The 18,033-nt window shown below is 43.7% G+C and overlaps 1 protein-coding gene across 1 annotated transcript; it reads left to right on the top strand.

The window, feature by feature from the left end:
* The first annotated feature begins 3,805 nt into the window (after positions 1–3,805).
* Positions 3,806–8,638, top strand: LOC101672835 (cyclin-dependent kinase 4 inhibitor B). The gene is made up of 2 exons (XM_004761805.3): positions 3,806–4,452; positions 6,958–8,638. Exons 1-2 carry the CDS (start codon positions 4,297–4,299, stop codon positions 7,216–7,218), a joined length of 417 nt encoding a protein of 138 aa, XP_004761862.1. The 5' UTR covers positions 3,806–4,296; the 3' UTR covers positions 7,219–8,638.
* The last annotated feature ends 9,395 nt before the right edge of the window (positions 8,639–18,033 follow it).

Below are 18,033 nucleotides of genomic sequence, written 5' to 3'. Positions count from 1 at the left end.
ATCAGATTGAGCAGTCCATTGTAAAGATGTTTTGTAAAGAAGTCCATTGAGCTTCCATGTGGTTCTTTGGATTTCCAGAGAGAAAAGGGGTTTGAAAGATCAAGTGTGAATTTTCTTAGGAATTCTCAGTCTGGAGTGGGTTAGGACCACCAAGAAACGCTTACTAGGAAGGCGCTGTCCGTGGTGCTAGTAAGCGCGCATATCGCTGGCAGCATTTCCCCTGCCCAAAATTCTTTTCCAATCAGCTTACTTAGTGAAGCTCACATATCTGCCTCGTGGAAGATTCTCAGTCATTTGGCTAATTGCCTTTTTCCCTCAGTCATTTGGCTAATTGACTTTTCTTTCATCTCTTTATCTACTCCAAATAATTTTCATTTTTCAGACACTTGGGCCATGCTTACCACTTAAGAAGGTGGCTCAAAAATTGGCTCAAGCTGGCTTTGTTAGTTTCAGAGAAATACAAAGCTCAAATCTAGAACATAGGAAACAATTTCTGATGCATTCTTTAGAGACTCTTCATCTGGTAACTTCTCTAAGAAACCCTTTGCATCTCCATCTTGATTTAAGTTCCCCTCTTCTTAGTCCCTATAGATACATCCTCAGTAATGTTATTGCATTAAGTTGAAACTCTCTATTTACTAGTTTGGGTGACACTACGGAGACTTTCTTAAAAGCCAGCACCCATATTTTAATTCAATTGTGTACTCCTAGATTATAGGACGTACTGAGCTAAATTTTGTTGAACTAATTTAATTACTGGATCCGTTAGAAGACCCCAACAATACTCCTGTATTTTTTAAAAATTATTTTTATCAACATATAATGTTATTTGCCCCAGGGGTACAGGACTGTGACTCATCAGGCTTACACATTTCACAGCACTCACCATAGCACATACCCTCCCCAATGTCCATAGCCCAGCCATCCTATCCCAACCCCCATCACCCTCCAGCAACCCTCAGTTTGTTTTGTCAGATTAAGAGTCTCTTATGGTTTGTCTCCCTCCCGATCCCATCTTGTTTCATTTTTTCCTTCCATACCCCCCCATGCCTCTCAACTTCCTCATATCAGAGAGATCATGTGATAATTGTCTTTCTCTGATTGACTTATTTAGCTCAGCATAATACCCTGTACTTCCATCCACGTCATGGCAAATGGCAATATTTCATTTTCTTTTGATGGCTGCATAGTATTCCATTGTGTATATATATATATATATATACACACCACATTTTCTTTATCCATTCACCTATTAATGGAAATCTAGGTTCTTTCCATTGTTTAGTTATATACATTGCTGCTATGAACATTCAGGTGCACATGCCCCTTCAGATCACTACATTTGTATCTTTAGGGTAAATACCCAGTAGTGCCATTGCTGGGTTGTAGGGTAACTCTGTTTTCAACTTTTTGAGGAAAATCCATGATGTTTTCCAGAGTGGCTGCACCAGCTTGCATTCCCACCAACAGTGTAGGAGGGTTCCCCTTTCTCCACAACCTCACCAACATCTGTCATTTCCAGATTTGTTAATTTTAGCCATTCTGACTGGTGTGAGGTGGTATCTCATTGTGGTTTTTATTTGTATTTCCCTGATGCCGAGTGATAACAATACTCCTTTAAAAGGCAACCTGCCTTGTTATGTTTGGCCAAGCACTAAATTTCAGGGTAGTTAGGCTGTTCTGATTAAGATACTCTGGACTAAGTCCATTCGTTACCATACCCACCACTATCAGTCTGATGACTCAAACCCTCAGAGTGACTGCCAAAGAAACAATGCCATCCATTTCAAAACTCTGGCTTCCCACTGTCCATATTTCCTCTCCCTTCTTCCATTCTGCACACACACACCTGTAATACCCAATACACCATCAATGGGGATTGACCCCAAATACTGGTCAAAAACAGCTCATCTGGGGCACCTGGGTGGCTCAGTGGGTTAAGTCACTGCCTTCGGCTCAGGTCATGATCAGCAGGGAGCCTCCTTGCCCCCCCCCACCACCCTCTCTTCCTGCCTCTCTGCCTGCTTGTGATCTGTGTCTGTCAAATAAATAAATAAAATCTTTTTTTTTTAAACCAGCTCATCTATGCTTTTCTTTTTTTTTTTTTAATTTATGTATTTGACAGAAAGAGAGAGATCACAAGTAGGCAGAGAGGCAGGTAGAGGGGGAGGGGGAAGCAGGCTCCCCGCTGAGCGGAGAGCCCGATGCAGGGCTCAATCCCAGGACCCTGAGACCATGACCCGAGCCAAAGGCAGAGGCTTAACCCACTGAGCCACCCAGGTGCCCCTATGCTTTTCAACCAGAAGTTGACTTCTATTCCTCTGGCCAGACCAAGGAACGGAGCCACCATCAACAAATAAAAGGACTTTTCTCTTTCAGATAAGAATAGAGGTTCAAATAAGAGGGAAAGATAGAGAAATTAAGAAACTGAAAACTAAGAAATGGGGTTAAGGTAAGAGGAAAAAATGGTTATTAATGCTGCCTCCTTCCCTTCCCTATCTGGGTGGATTTCAACTGTGTCTCTGTCAGTAGATCTTCATCCCTAACCACCACTTCTATGGGCTCCCCTATCTTTGAAGAGTGCTTCCTTATTCTTCAATGGAATGGGAAGGGGGAGTCCAAGCTAAGGTATGCTAGAAGAAACATGTGAAACAAACTCTCATTTATGAGTAAGCAAGCAATTGCTCTTCCTTAGGCACTCCTCTGCACTCTGAACCAAAATTAATTTGTAAATAAGAACTGTTCCATGTTAGAAGAAGCTCAGTCTAATATAGTTCCATACCAAAGCTTTCAGGCAACAGATACATAACTTGTGGTTCTCTTCCTATTTTAATCAAACATCTGTCATAGTTTTTTAAATCTTTAAAGCAATGCATATGTTAATTCAAACTCACCTAGGAAGATTGGGAAGAAAAGCAATTGGCCTTTAAATCTTCAGAAGAGGATTTAATGACAGGTTCGGCCTGTTTAATGACAGGCCCAGCACCACACCTCTGTTTTATTATGCTTCATTATTACTGCATAAATTTCCTTTATTACTCATGATAAATAAAAATCAAATACTTGCGAAGTGGGTTTAAGTAGGTAAGAGTGCAAACAAAAATAATACTATTCAAATATCATGAAACTGGAATCTCAGATTCTTAAAATATGTATTTATATTTTTTAAATGTCTCACATGTACCAGGTTGACATTGTCATTCTCAAACTAGGTTCGTTTTTTGGTGTTGTGTATGTGTGTATCCATTATTCAAAGATGAAAAGAATAAAAAGCACATTCAAAACAGGATTCTCAGGATTTTTCACTGTGACTGACTTTTCACTAATTCAACTAAGAAAACACACCCAAAAGAGAAGTGCTAAACTTGATGCAAGATGCGAAGCTACTGAAATTCAAATACTCCCTGGGGATGAATTTAACCGGCATGACAGGTGCAAAACTGTCACTTTCAGAAATCTTAAGGGAGACAAAGTTACTTTAAATGCCTTTCTCTTAGCCAGTCATTCAATTGCACAAGGAACGACTAACGTTTCCAGAGTGAAACCACCTGGCACCGGATTGAAGGAATAGAAATCCTCTGCTCCGCCTGCTGGAGGGAGGGGATTAGGAGCCGAGTGCATTGATTCAACTTTTCCAAAACCTTGGCTAAGGTCTTTGCTGGACGCTGGGCGAGCAGGACTGCCGGCTCGGCGCGCCCGTGTCTGGCGCATGCGTCCCAGGACCGTCTGGCCAGGCTCCCGTCCCCCTCCCGCCCCTCCCATCGGGCCCCCGCCGCGTCCCCACCCCCCCCCCCTCCGCCTGCCGCCTGCCACCGCCTCGTCCCTGTAACGTCATCTGCGGGCCCGGCCTCCCTTCCCGCACAGTGGGAAGTGCCAGCGCTGGCCAGCCGGACGGGAGGCGGAGCCTAAGGGGGTGGGGAATGCCCTGCCCCGCCGCCCGCCTGGAAACGGATTCATTCCCAGCCGGCTCTCCACCTAGCCGGAGCAGGCTCCGCGGAGAGGACGCTGCGACGCGCCCGCGCTCGGCGGCCGGAGGCGCCCTACGCTCGGCTGCGGCCACGGGAGGCGCTTTTTCCCGGGAGCCAGCCGGGAAAAGCCCAGTTTAACCACGAGTGGTTAGGCCATTGCACGGGCCTCCCAGCGACAGAAGGACAGCGAAAGAGGGCTGAAGCTGACCTGAGCTTTCCCACGCAGGGGAGAGGGCGCCAGGGCGAGGAGGGGAACAAGGGAGGAGTGTGGCGAAGCTCACGGCCCGCGGTGGATTATCCGGGCCGGTCTGCGTTTGTGGGCTGCGAAATGCGCGAGGAGGACAAGGGCATGCTGGGTGGTGGCGGCGACGACGCGGGCCTGGCCAGCGCCTCCGCACGGGGGCAAGTGGAGACCGTGCGGCAGCTCCTGGAAGCCGGTGCGGATCCCAACGGAGTCAACCGCTTCGGGAGGCGGCCGATCCAGGTAGCTGGGGCCCTGGGGCCTTGCCGGCAGGGGGCGCATGAACAAAGGGGAGCGGCCTCCGTGGGACGCGGCTGGGACCGAGACCTTCACCAACGTACCTGTGTCTCTCTTCGTTGAGGTGTGGAGCCCAGGTGTAAAGCAGGTTCTCCCCCACCAAGGATCCTAAAGAAACGGATTGAAAGAAACCGCGTCTTCAGTTTGTTTTTCTTTTTAGTAGCGGGGAAAATGTCCATATTCTCTCTCCCATCTCATGATCACAAACGCAAGGGAGAGGTTCAACTGGGGAGAAAAGGAGAGGTTATTTGGGGAGGAAACCGTTTGTCTTCTCTGTCCTTCAGTAAATATTCTGTCAACTTGCATTGATAGAGATAATCAAATGACAAATTACACAATCTGGATTAGATTTGAGGAATCACGCAGAATCATAGTGCATCAAAAAAAATTACCGTGCACTTCTCGGCTGCAATATGAAATTCTTTGTATTCTTTTCTCATAGAGGCAAACTGAATACAAAGAGATAAGTCAGGATTCCTCGACCACAGTACTTAATCCTTCCTACGTTAGCAGTGTCTCGAGTGTTACATGAGAAAAAATATGCTTCTATAGATTTTTGCTTAATTATCAGTGATTAGGTTACAAAAGCATGCTGCAGCAACTGTTAGGCAGAGGGTCTAGATACATAATTAGCCTCTTAATTATTAAAATCCTTTATTCAATATATTTATGAATCCCTTTAATTAGTACTGGCATTTTTTAATTCTTTTAAAACCCAAGGTAATATTTTGTGCTTCACTGTTGAGTATAATGGTTAGTATTCATCTCAATGTCACATTCTAGAACCAAGCTGTTATTAAGGAATCTTATTATGTAGATTTTTAAAGAAATATATGTTCATTTCTTTCGCATTCTTAGAAAAGTGTTATAAGAAATGAGGGACAGCTTGGGGTGCTTGGGTGTCTCAGTCGGTAAAGCATCTGACTTCTCCTGGGGTCATGATCTTAGGGTCCTAAAATCAAGCCCTGCCTCTGCTCCCTTCTCAGCGAATGTCTGGTTCTTACTCTCCCTCTGTCTCTACCCCTCTCCAACCTCCCCTGCGTGTGTGTGTGTGTTCAAGTGCACACACACGAGTCCTCACTCTCTCTCTCTCTCAAATAAGTTGATAAAATCTTGGGGAAAAAAAGAAATGAGGAATAGTTTAAAGCAGCATAATATTGTAAAGTAGTTCTTAAAGACTTCAAATGATATTAATAATTTCAAAAGAGATTTTAATTATAGTTTTAATCCATCATTCTCTGAGATACTAAGAACAACTTTTTCTTCCCTCTATATGTGAAATATCTGATACACATCACTAGTGGAAATGATAACATATCACGGTTTTTAAGGGAGGAAATGGATGTTTCTAATATTCATGAAACAAAAAGTACTGTCTTAAATTACATGGCACATTTTTAAATACATAAGCTCACAAGAACAAATAACTCCATTTTGTATATTTAGTTATCAAAAACTGTTTTATTTTTAAAATAAAAAAGTAAATGCTTGTATAATGTACATATACACAAGTGGATGCTACAGGTTTACAGCTCCAAAACATCTTTTTTTCTAAATAATGTATTGCTCTGATTTGACTAACATCTGAGCTCTTTTTTATATAGCAAATTATTTAGTATCTAACATTATAAAATCCTATTACATTATAAAATCCTGTACAATGTAAATATAGTGTTTATGTTACATGTTTGTTTACAAAGAAAAACTAAACAACTTAAAACATTGTTTCTACTCTAAAAAAACATTGTTTCTACTCTAAAGCATTATTCTCTCAAAAATATCAGCTCACTGCCCTCCTAAATATTTTTAGATCCAGATTATGGCTGATGTGGAAGAGACATCAAGGGAAATAATCTAATTCTGTAAAAACTTTTTCTTTCTTTCTTTTTTTTTTTTTTTAAGATTTCATTTATTTGACAGAGACACAGCTAGAGAGAGAACACAAGTAGGGGGAGTGAGAGACGGAGAAGCAGGCCTCCACCGATCAAGGAGCCCAATGCAGGCCCAAATCCAGGACGCCAGAACTATGGCCCCAGCCAAAAGCAGAAATTCAAGGACTGAGCCACCCAGGCGCCCCATAAAAGCTTTTAAACTTAACTCCGCCCATAAATTATTTAACAAAATGGATTCCTCTGTTCTGCCGGAAATCAAAATTTTCTTTTTCACACAACAACTATTAGCGCTCTATTATCAGCTCTTGCTTGTCCCTGCAGCTTGGAGAAAAATGAAACCCAATTAGGGCTGAGTAAAGAGTTATAAGGGCGGGGTGGGGGACGGTGTCGGGATTTCATCAAAACAGGAAGCATAACCAGACTCCTGAGACTTGTAAGCGCCCCTGCATTAGGTGGCTACTCCGTGAACAGGTATTTATTTGAAATGGTTCTACCTGTCCCGGCCCAGGCCTTCATCTCACTGCCCTGACCACTCTGCTCTCTCTCTCTCTCTCTGCAGGTCATGATGATGGGCAGCACCCGCGTGGCCGAGCTGCTGCTGCTCTATGGCGCGGAGCCCAACTGTGCGGACGAAGCCACCCTCACCCGACCTGTGCACGACGCGGCCCGGGAGGGCTTCCTGGACACGCTCGTGGTACTGCACCGAGCCGGGGCGCAGCTGGACGTGCGCGATGCCTGGGGCCGCCTGCCCGTGGACCTGGCTGAGGAGCGGGGCCACCGCGCTGTCGCCCGGTACCTGCGTGCAGCTGCAGGAGACTGATGACAGGTACCCCCAGCCGCCCACAACATTTCTTTTCTCCCCTGTTCCCCACCCCCAACTTAGTGCATGGGAGGCTACAAATGTGGAGCGGCGGAAAGCCTGAAAGCCTTCCAGGAGACTTGACTCACCGTCCCGGAGGAGAAGCAGACAGTGAATACAATTTTTTTTTTTTGTCTTTGTTCTTTTCCTCTGGATCCTGCCCTCACACTCACTCACGGCGCAGCCAAACGCAGAGGTGATGCAAATGGACTTCCAGAGAGATTCAAGAGCTGAATGTGAAGCCCCCGGGTGTCGGTGTCCTTTACTTTTCAGGGTTTTCTGGCAAAAAGCGGCCCATTAAGTCCCTAACGACCCCAGGTGTTTGCCAAACTTCACTGGAAAGACGCTGGCGGCGGACTGGGAGGCGGCCATGATAGGCATTTGAGCTCGAGGCCGAAGACACGTTTGTCCCACTGACCTTGAAAGAGGGTACTGGAAGCCCCTACTTTAGGTCTGAGGCGCCTGGGGCTAGAAGGAGAACTCTGAAGACTGAGATGACAACGAAGATGCTGAAGATGAGTTCGACAGTAGACAGCATCAGCAGGTGCCCAGGGCTTTACAGGCTGTGTGTTGCCATCCAAGTCCCCTGCGAAGCCCTGGGGACTTGCACCCAGCTCCGCAGGATAGTGACGGGAAAGGAGGATTCCAGAGCCACCTGGAATTTGCCCACAGGTTCTAGGATCCCTGGGTCAAGAAGACACAGAACAGCTCTGGAGAGGGGCGGGTGCCAGCTGTTTGTTACTCAATCCACAGGAGATTCTTGGAGAGTTCAGAAGTCAGCGCACAGGGTGATGTGGTGGATTGCAGTAAGAGCGACTGTCACGATTAACTGTAACGATTTGCTCCATCTATATACGATAGGATAAAGGACTTCCCTCCCCCATGAGATGAAAAGATTTTGCAATATTTTGTATTTATGAGTTGTTCTTCAGTAACAATCTTACTGGGGAGGCTTTAAATAACAAAGTAACTTGCGCTTGGGGGTAAAGAACTATAGCTTTTAAATCAAGCTCTGGCACAGTGCCAAAGCTTAGACCCTTTCATCCTTAACCTATTTATTTCTTTGTTAAATTTTCTGACTGTATCCTTTACTAGAGTGTGTCAGAGGATCAAACTATGAAATATTCCAATTATCTTGTAAAAAACTGATGCACTTACCCAGTAAACTCTCTTGGGGTATTTCCCAAAGTGTGGCTGAAAGAGTAAATTGAATATAAAACTGTTGAAAATAGATGATGATGGCTCACAGAATGTCTTCATATCTGCAGAACAAACTAAAAGTGCACGGCTTTGAGATTTAATGTCCAGTGTTGCTTGATTCCTTACGGCATTGGAACAACTGATACATCAATGCTTTAATAAACAAAAACAGTAGATTGGATTCTAAGATGTGGATATTTTGGTTTAAAAATGTATGATCATGGATTTACCACTAATTCCTGAGAAATGTTAAAGACTCAAAGAGGTTCATTTCTCTCACTCTTTGTAATAATTATTGATAAATGATACCAGCAACAATTGATTTTAAAACACTGCTATATATACTAGGAAAAGGTTTATGAATTGTGGGAGAGAGAGAGAGAAACAGAAGAAAAAAAACTAATTTGAGAAAAGAAGGGGATTCATTAAATTGAATTTAAAAATCTTTACTTCCCCATCAGTTCTTTATACCCAGATGAACACATTACTGGGGAAAGTTAGTTGAGAATCAGAGCATTTCTTATTGGGAAAAATGTGGAAGCACTTATTGATGTTAACTTGTTCCAGGCATATATTAAAATACATTTGTTCATTTAATATTTAAACCTGATAGATGTCATTTTCCAGATGAGAACAAGATAGAGAAATATTAGTTGATAATTTTTTTATAATAGGGTATAATTTTTCCAATGTTCAAGACATGGTTCAAGATTCTACCTGAAGAAGAGCAAGTAGAATTGGTGATCTGGAAAAATGATAGAAGTCATCTGAAGAAGCAATTCTGTGGACTGCCTTATGTACAAAATACAAAATTCATTGTCACTTAAAATACAAAAGGTCTGAGGTGCCTCATTGGCTCAGTTGGTAGAGCATGTGACTCTTGATCTTGGGGTCATGAGTTCAAGCACCACACTGGATGCAGAGATTTTATTTAATTAATTTATCTTTAAAACTGAAATAAAAGAGTTCTGCTTCCGTGTATATGTTAGCAGCTAATTACTCCAAATTCTGACATCCAAAGTTTTCATTATTAACAACCTATTGAGTCTTCTGTGAAAACTTGAATAATTTGAGGGTTGGTATAATTTCTTAGTGTTCAATTCACTAAGCTGCAAATAGACATGAACATGGAGATGACAGATGATAGATCATATGTAAGAAGATACAATTTTAATTTTTAATTTTAAAAATTAGTTGAAGGAGCAACAATGTCACAATACTTCCATGATCTTCTCCTGTTCTACTTATAATGCCAGGGAAGAAAGAGGGAATGTAGTTAGGACCTGATTGGAAAATGGAAGACCTGGGTCCCAGTATTAGTTCTCCAACTACACAACCTGAGTCTTGTGACTTAGATTAGTCTCAATTTCCCTCCTTTATAAAAGATAGGCATTAGACTAGAGTACTCCAAAGTTCCCTACCATCACTAAGGCTTTACCCCTTTATGAATTTGTGGCATAGATGACTGAGTGAGGTCTTATATTTTATTAGTAATAATTGTGCCATATCACAAGTCGAGGAAAGATATATAGAAGAATAGAGAGGAAAGAATTCTGGAGCCCTGGGAGGGGGGAAAAATCTTATTTAAGCACCACCTCCACCAGTTACTTGAAAAATTACAGATAAATTTGTAAGAACTAGGAGCAGAAAGAATGCTTTGCAAATTAATAGTTTGAAAGTTAATGTCTTTCTCACTTTGTTTTCACCTCTCATTTTCCCTGTTGCTTTCTGCATTTCTCTTATGCCAATGGAAGCCACTAGAGGAATTAATTTATTAAAATGAGATAAGCAAGTAGAACAAATAGATTTATAAAGTAATACTGAAGTAGGCAATACAAACTAATATAAGTGTTCTGAAAGAAAAAGTGGTTTTGGGGTTTTTTTTTAAGATTATTTATTTATTTATTTGACAGACAGAGATCACAAGTAGGCAGAGAGGCAGGCAGAGAGAGAGAGGAGGAAGCAGGCTCCCCGCTGAGCAGAGAGCCGGATGTGGGGCTCGATCCCAGGACCCTGGGATCATGACCTGAGCTGAAGGCAGAGGCTTAACCACTGAACCACCCAGGCACCCCTCTTATTATTTTTTTTTTTTAAGATTTATTATTTATTTGACAGATCACAAGTAGGCAGAGGCAGGCAGAGAGAGAGGAGAAAGCAGGCTCCCTGCTGAGCAGAGAGCCGGATGGGGCTTAATCCCAGGACCCTGGGATCAGGACCCTGGGATCACGACCTGAGCTGAAGGCAGAGTCTTTAACCCACTGAGCCACCCAGGTACCTCTTGATTTCTGAGTCTTGATCTTGGGGTGGTGAATTCAAGCCCCAGGCTGGGCTGTAGAGCTTACTTTAAAAAAGGGAGAGAGAGTGTGTGTTTGCGCATGTGTGTTTGTGTGTGTGTGTGTGAGAGAGAGAGAGAGAGTTGGGGGTACCAGAAAGAATAAAGTGCTAAAGGCGAGAAAATGCTAAAATATGTAGTCATTAGAAAGATAAGTAACTCCGGAAACAGCTGTCATGGATCTGACAGACCCATTTCTAAGGATTTGTACTTTCTGGTTTGTTTCTCTTGGATTCCTTGAAACTTTAGGTCCTTAAATTTTGCCTAGGAGATTGTAGAAACCAGCTGGTTGGGGAAGACGTCTATATCACCTAAATGTGCACCTGCCAGCTCTCCAGGAGGGCAGAGAAGAAGATGAAAGCAACAAAAGGAATACAAGGAGGAACTGCCCTGTGGTGTTTTGTGGAAGAAGGGCCAGTAATTCAACAGAATTAATCAAATCAAAACAAAACAAACTTGTTTGATCTACATATTGATGGGAATTGTGAAATGATCCCAGGCCTAAAATAATGAGAATCTGCTCATTGCCTACTGCCTTGGTTTTCTATAAAACTTGTCTCAAGTTCAGCTATGACAAATAGGATGGCTCCTTTCTTGCCTCTTGACTCCTGTACTCAGATTTTACTATCATTTCTTGTATAAGGAAAAGAATTACTTTACTTTTAGAAGTGGTACAATTTGTATATCATTTATATTTAGTTATAGAATTATGCATAATATGTATCATGTATAATATATATAACTCTAAATTTAAGTATTTAAATTTATATGTATTTAATTTTAAAATTTTAATTTAACTATAAATTTAAATATTTAAATTTACATATATTTATAACTTCATTATTAATTTTATCACAAATTTGCCTTGAAACTAGTGCTGCTAGTGAAATGATACATAACTAGCATGGATTACATACTAAGCTCACTAATATAAGTCAACCGGTACCTCAAAACTGAGCATCCAACTCTGATTCACTAATTTAAAGTTTGAAATAAGTAGAAACCAAAGATTTTGCTGGGGAAAAAAACCCTGAGAGATGCATGAAGATGACATGCCTACTCACAGCTATCCGTGTTATAGTGGAGGTGTACAAAGAAAGCCCAAACACCTGTTGATCCCTTTTCCACTCAGAAGCCCTGGGCATTAGATTTCCAGCACCTGTGGGTCTGAGTTGCTGGGTTCCACCACCTCTCCTCGGGCACAGGAGAAACTCTGTAACCCCTGTATCTCTTCCCAAAATGCCACCTGGAGTTATAAACACTAACCTTGTCTAAAATATTCGGCCATCTTTGATTACTCTCTAATCTCTGGATTGCCTTTAATAGAGTTACCACAGACAGATCTATCCAGGATTGCAGGAGCCTTTTGATCTGCCGAAATCTCACCATATACAACAACAACAACAAAAGTAATGTCATCCCCTCTCTAGAAAAAAATTAAATGACATTTCATTTTACATTCACCTCAGGTATTATTTATATCTTTACAAAGATAGTGCTGTCCCTGCCAGTCATTGGAGACCTGTAAAGATAGGGACATGGTTCTCAATCTTGGCTCCATTTGAGAATCATCTACATAGAGAAATGTTTTAAAATTTAGATGTACTAACCATCAGGTCTACAGAATTAGCATCTCTAGGTGTGAGCTGTCCTTGGTGGTTACTTTAAAATGTTTGCTTGTGGTACACTTTCAAACAGTACAAAAAATAAACTTAAGTAAAAATCTCCTAAAATCTCATTACCCCTCCCCATTCTCACTACCAAGGGGTAATGACTATTTTTAAATTTTTTAAATTAACCTTCCAGAAATATACGTACATACAATTGCAAACACCTCTCACTCAATGCACACATTTGGAAAACATAAATGGGACCATACTATTCCACAACTTGTGTTTTTTTTTTTATTAGTAATAGATCTTTGACAACTTCCATTATCAGTACAGATAGATGCACTTCATTTTTTTATGGCTGTATAATTTTATATTTTATGGATGAAACCCAGTTTAAAAAAGAAATTTATTGACAAACACATAATTTATCTCCTTTTTCCTTTCTTGCTTTTTTTTTTTTGCTACTATATATGGCGCTATAAGGAATATTTTTGGCATCCTTACATGAACAATCTACAGAAATTTATAGGAGACAAACTTCAAGGGTTAAGAATACATCTCTCTCCAAAAAAAGGAATACATTTCTCTCTCACACACCCATGCACACAAAGTGTGTGCATATGTCTTTGTGTCAAATCTTTCCAAACTTCTATGTGCATGTGTATATGTGTATGTCTGTATATCTTCAATATTACATATGAGTGTGTGTGTCTATATATATACATATATATGTATACATACATGCTGGTATGAGTTATTGAGTTGAAGTGCTGAGTTAAAGGGACATATATCTTTATATGTGTGTATAAACATTTATCCATATATATAAAAATACAAATATAAATACAAATACATGCATGCATGCATATCCCTTTCCATACATATATATCACTGTACATATATGGTATATCTATTTCTAACATGTTTATGTATGTGTATCTTTGCATACTTACATGAGTTATAGGAGAGGAATTGCTAAGTCAAAGGGACATATATGCATGTTCAATTTTTATAAATACTCTGAAGTTGCCCTCCAAAACAATCACACCAAGTTACAATAGTGTGTGTGATTGTTTCCTAATGACTTTACCAACATTAACACTCCTTTGTAAATTTTTGCCACACCCATAGATAGTCACCGTTTCTGTTACCTTTCTTTACAAATGAGTAAAACTGAGTATCTTTTCATATATTTTTCTAACCATTCGTATATGCTCCACTATAAGCTACCCATTGTATTCTTTGCTCATTTTTCTACTGGTTTACCTTTTTGTTCCTATATGTATTTATTTATATATTCTAAAACTTAATCTTTTGTCATACGTTCAATGATAGTTTTGAAATCTTGCTTATGGTGACTTTTGTCTTTTATCTTTGGGGTGTTCAGTTTGAACATGTGCAATATTATGGAAGTTTCTCATGAATCTGATCATCAGGAGTTACCTGAGAGAAGAAATTAATATACTGTACACGATGCGAAGGGGAGGCAAGTGGTACAAAACAAGTCATATTAAGTAAAATATCCTCTTCTATCTCTGCCTGTGCTGATCCAAAATAGAAAATAATTTTCCTCCATTAAAAAAATCTAAGATCTATGCCCTAAACTTATGAATAAGAAAAACACTGAGAGAGATCCATTTTTTAGGCCCAAGGAAAAGAGCAAAGAAAATAAATCACATTCGGTGATTCTCTATTTGCACAAATGACCCACTGATAACTCAGTCCCTATTGACTCCAGCCTTTAGTACAACAGAAGGAACACAAGGCTTGTAGGGCAAAAACCTTCTTGATGATTCCAGCCCTAGCACTTGCTGGCCATAGACTGTCCAAGATTTGAGCCCCTCTGGGCCTCAGTTTTCTCACCTGTAAAATGGAAGTAGTAATCCCAAATTCAAAGGGCCACTGTGAGGATACAATAAGTAATACAGGAAAAAGTGTGTGCACATACTAATGCTCGGTCCTTGAACATACATTTTTTTGAAGAGCACACAGCCAAAAGTCATTTGGAATTCCAAAAGTCTTTGTAATGCCACAAATTGGTTGTTTTGCTAAAGATTCATCTTCATAATTGTATTCTCCTTAGTCTACTATTAAAACTGCATAGAATTGCCCCTGCATGCCACAACTTACAAAACACAGGTGTTGGGCAGCAGGGGAAAATCAAGATGGAATGTAAGTTTAAATTTTAAAACTTATATTCATTGAACGTGGAGCTTATTATAATGACCTTACTTAATGCTCTTACTCAAACGGCATTCCTCTGAAGTGGGCAACTTCCCTATGCCCAGAACAAGTCTGGGTGGAGATGATAGGGCTACAGGTTTTGCATCAACATGGGACTGGAGGAGATTATGCTAAGAGAAATAAGTCAAACAGACAAAGTCAATTATATGATTTCACTTATTTGTGGAGCATAAGGAATAACACGGAGGACATTAGAAGGAAGGGGAAAATGAAGGAGGAGAAATCGGAGTGGGAGAGGAACCATAAGATACTATGGTCTCTGGGAGACAAAATGAGGGTTTTAGAAGGGAGGGGGTGGGGGGGTGAGTGAGCCTGATGATGGGTATTAAGGAGGGCACGGATCGGATCGCATGGAGCACTGAGCCTTATAGCAAACAATGAATCATGGAACACTACATCAAAAACTAACGATGTACTACTGTATGGGGACTAACATAACATAATTTCTTTTCAAAGTTATACAGGCCCAATCAATACAGACAGATTCCTGAATTTAAATTTGTCAGCAGCCCCCACAGACATAATGGGATTATATGATATTTAATATTCAGGTGTCACCTGGGCTAGGTTACAGTACCAGCTGTTTTGTCAAACACGAGTCAAGATGTTGCTGGGAAGGTACTTTTTAAGTACAATTGACATTTAAATACATAGACTTTGAAGAAGGCAGATTACCCTCCTTAATGTGTGCAGAACTGACCAAGGCCTTAAGTGAAAAGACAGGCTTTTCAAAGAAGAAACAATTCTTTCTCCAGGCGGCTTGACTCAAAACTGTAGCCTCAGCTCCTCCCTGGGTCTCCAGCCTCACCAGCCTGTCCTGCAGATTTCAGACTTGCCAGCCCCTATAATCAGGTTCGCTAGTTCCTTAGAATAAATAATACACACAGGCACATGCACACCCATCCTGTTGGTTATGTTTCTCTGGAGAACACTAATAGTTTCAAGAGATGTGCAACACATGTCTTCTTCCATGGTTTACATGGTTTACTGCCACAGCTAATCCCCTGCCTGTAAACCCTCATTCTTTCACTTCTCCAAGGTTCCTTCAACCTTGAGAGTTCCTTCCCAATGCTCCCCTGTTCCATCCCTACCTGGAACTGGAACAGGGCTGGGCTGGAACAGGGGAGCATTTTTCCTCTGAGATGCTTTCTCTGAACTACCCACCCTCTAAAGTGCCCCTTCTCTGGGCCATAAAATAAAATCCCCTCACTATGATTGTATATTTTTACTAATTCATCTCTCCTCTGAAGTATTTTGGGGGGCATATTTTTTGGTATATTTGGTATATTTTAGGGGGTATTCAGAGTATTTTGGGGGGTAGGGTCGTCGGTGTAGCGCAAGAGCGCAGGATTTGCTTCCCATGGAGTTTACAGACTACTGTAGGAGACAAAACCACAAACAAACAATTAACATAGGATAATTTCTGTCCGCTAAATACAGGAAAAACAAAACCCATGATGATAATATGGGGCCTGATAGAGGGAGAGTCTCGGAGCAGGGAAACTTGAGAAGAGATCTGAAGGAGAAAGAGCTAGCCTTATGAAGCGCGAGAGGGGTTTCACTCCGGACCCAGGAGGGCCGAGTAGCCCCAGCAAGGAGCACGGTGTTCGGGAAATCCCGAGTGAATCCTACAGAAGAGCGGAGAGGTGCGTTTGTGAAGATCTAGACATTTGGAACAGCTATTTAAAACTGTACCTAAGTCTCACTTCGACCAGCCGGCCCGATCCACGGCTAAGTCCTGCGATGTGGGGAGGGATGGAGAAGGGGAAGAAGCCTGTCGCCAGACCCGGCCTCTCGGGAGTGTGCGGCGGCTCGGGCAAAGCAAACCTCCCTTCCTTCAAGTACCGCGGGGCTTGGCACCTGATCCCTAAGGCCCTGTCGACTCTGGTGCTGCGGGTCCTCGTCTGCAACTCAGCCACCAGGCCCGGGCACAAGTAGAAGCCGCAGCGCGGCAGGCCACCGTTAAGGTTCCGCGAAGGCTGGGCCTAGCTAGTCCCACATCCTCTGCCACACGCCCAGCCGGCCAGGCCGCGCCGGCAGCCAGCGACGCTCTAGATCGATCGCGACTGACTGCAGGCCGGGGAGGTTGGGGCACCGGGTCAGCGCCGCCCGCCTGAAAGCCGCGTCCTGCGCTCGACCTCCCGCCTTCGAGGAGCCAGCGAGCCCGCGTCCGAGCTCCATCCAGCCCGGCCGCCGGGGACCTGCCGCACTGCGCTCGGGAGCTGAGCTCCGCGTCCTCAGGCCGCCTCTGTCTCCTCGACTCACCCCTCCTTTATGCTGCCGCTTCCTTTCCTTCCCCCGCTTTTCCTGTGCCGAGTGGACCACGGCGGGGAAGGGGGAGGGGAGGAGGGACGGTGGAGGGCAGTAAATAATCCGTGGCGTGGAAGACGAGAGGCGGCGGCGGAGCAAGGGAGGAGCGGGGGAGCGACCACGCTGAGGAGTCTGGCGGCGAGAGCGAACGGAGTCCGAGCGCAGGGAGGATGGCGGAGGAGGAGGAGGGCCGCCGGCCGGGAAACCGTGGCTGCGGGGAAACCGGGAAAAGCGGGGAGCAGCCCGTGGGGGAGGGGAGTGCCGCGGGCGGAGGAAAGAGGAAGAAGCGTTCAGATGTTGCGCTGCTTGTCGAAGGTTAAAACCGAAAATAAAAACTGCCTGGCTTCTCCGCCCAGCCCCGCGCCCTCGGCGACGCGGGGAGCGGAGAGTGGAAGGGGAGCCCCCGACCCAGCAGGGACCCCGGCGTTGGGGTTCGGCTCCACCTACCTGGTGGGGCGCCCGGCCCGCTTGCTCCCGCGGCGCCAGCGCCACTCAGTGTCCAGATGTCGCTTCGGCTGCAGGCAGCGGTTTCCTTTAATTTCGCTCGTTTCCCAAATGTAGAAGTGGAGCTTAGCGCCATTTCTTTCAAAACCAACATCCAGCGTCCTGAATGGCTGATGCGGCGCGGAGATGACCTTGCTTTTCCTTTCTTTTTCTCTTTTAAATAATCCGGTTTGGAGAGATGGAAGAGCCTTAGCCAGTGGCGCGAGGGATGAAAGAAGGCGGGTAGGGGAACCGGGGCGCGAGCAGGACTGGGAGCCGCCGCCAGGCGGTGGTTCCTGCTTACGACCGTGTCAGGTGACAAATGTTGCGAGGGGGCGGGGGCCTGGAGATGCGTTCTGGCGACAGGCCCTTGAGCTGTCACCTCGTGGGGCGCCGGCGCGGAGGGTGGGAAGGTGGGGGAGAGCGCGGATCGGGCGGGAAAGAGGAGGAGGAGCGGAGGCAAGCCTTGGGTGCTTGCGGCCCGCGCGCGCGCAGCCCTCGGGCTGCACCGCCGGCTTTTCCCGCGCGCGCCGGGCGCTGAACGGTTCTGAGCCCGGGGGAGGTCGGGGGGCGCGCGAGGGCGCGCAGGGAACG

Source organism: Mustela putorius, unplaced genomic scaffold (assembly GCF_011764305.1).
Source record: "Mustela putorius furo isolate JIRA1106 unplaced genomic scaffold, ASM1176430v1.1 tig00000421_pilon_pilon_pilon, whole genome shotgun sequence".
NCBI classification, from domain to species: Eukaryota; Metazoa; Chordata; class Mammalia; order Carnivora; family Mustelidae; genus Mustela; species Mustela putorius.
The sequence above is the reverse complement of the archived record's forward strand: the minus strand, read 5'-3'. Positions and strand labels throughout refer to the sequence as shown.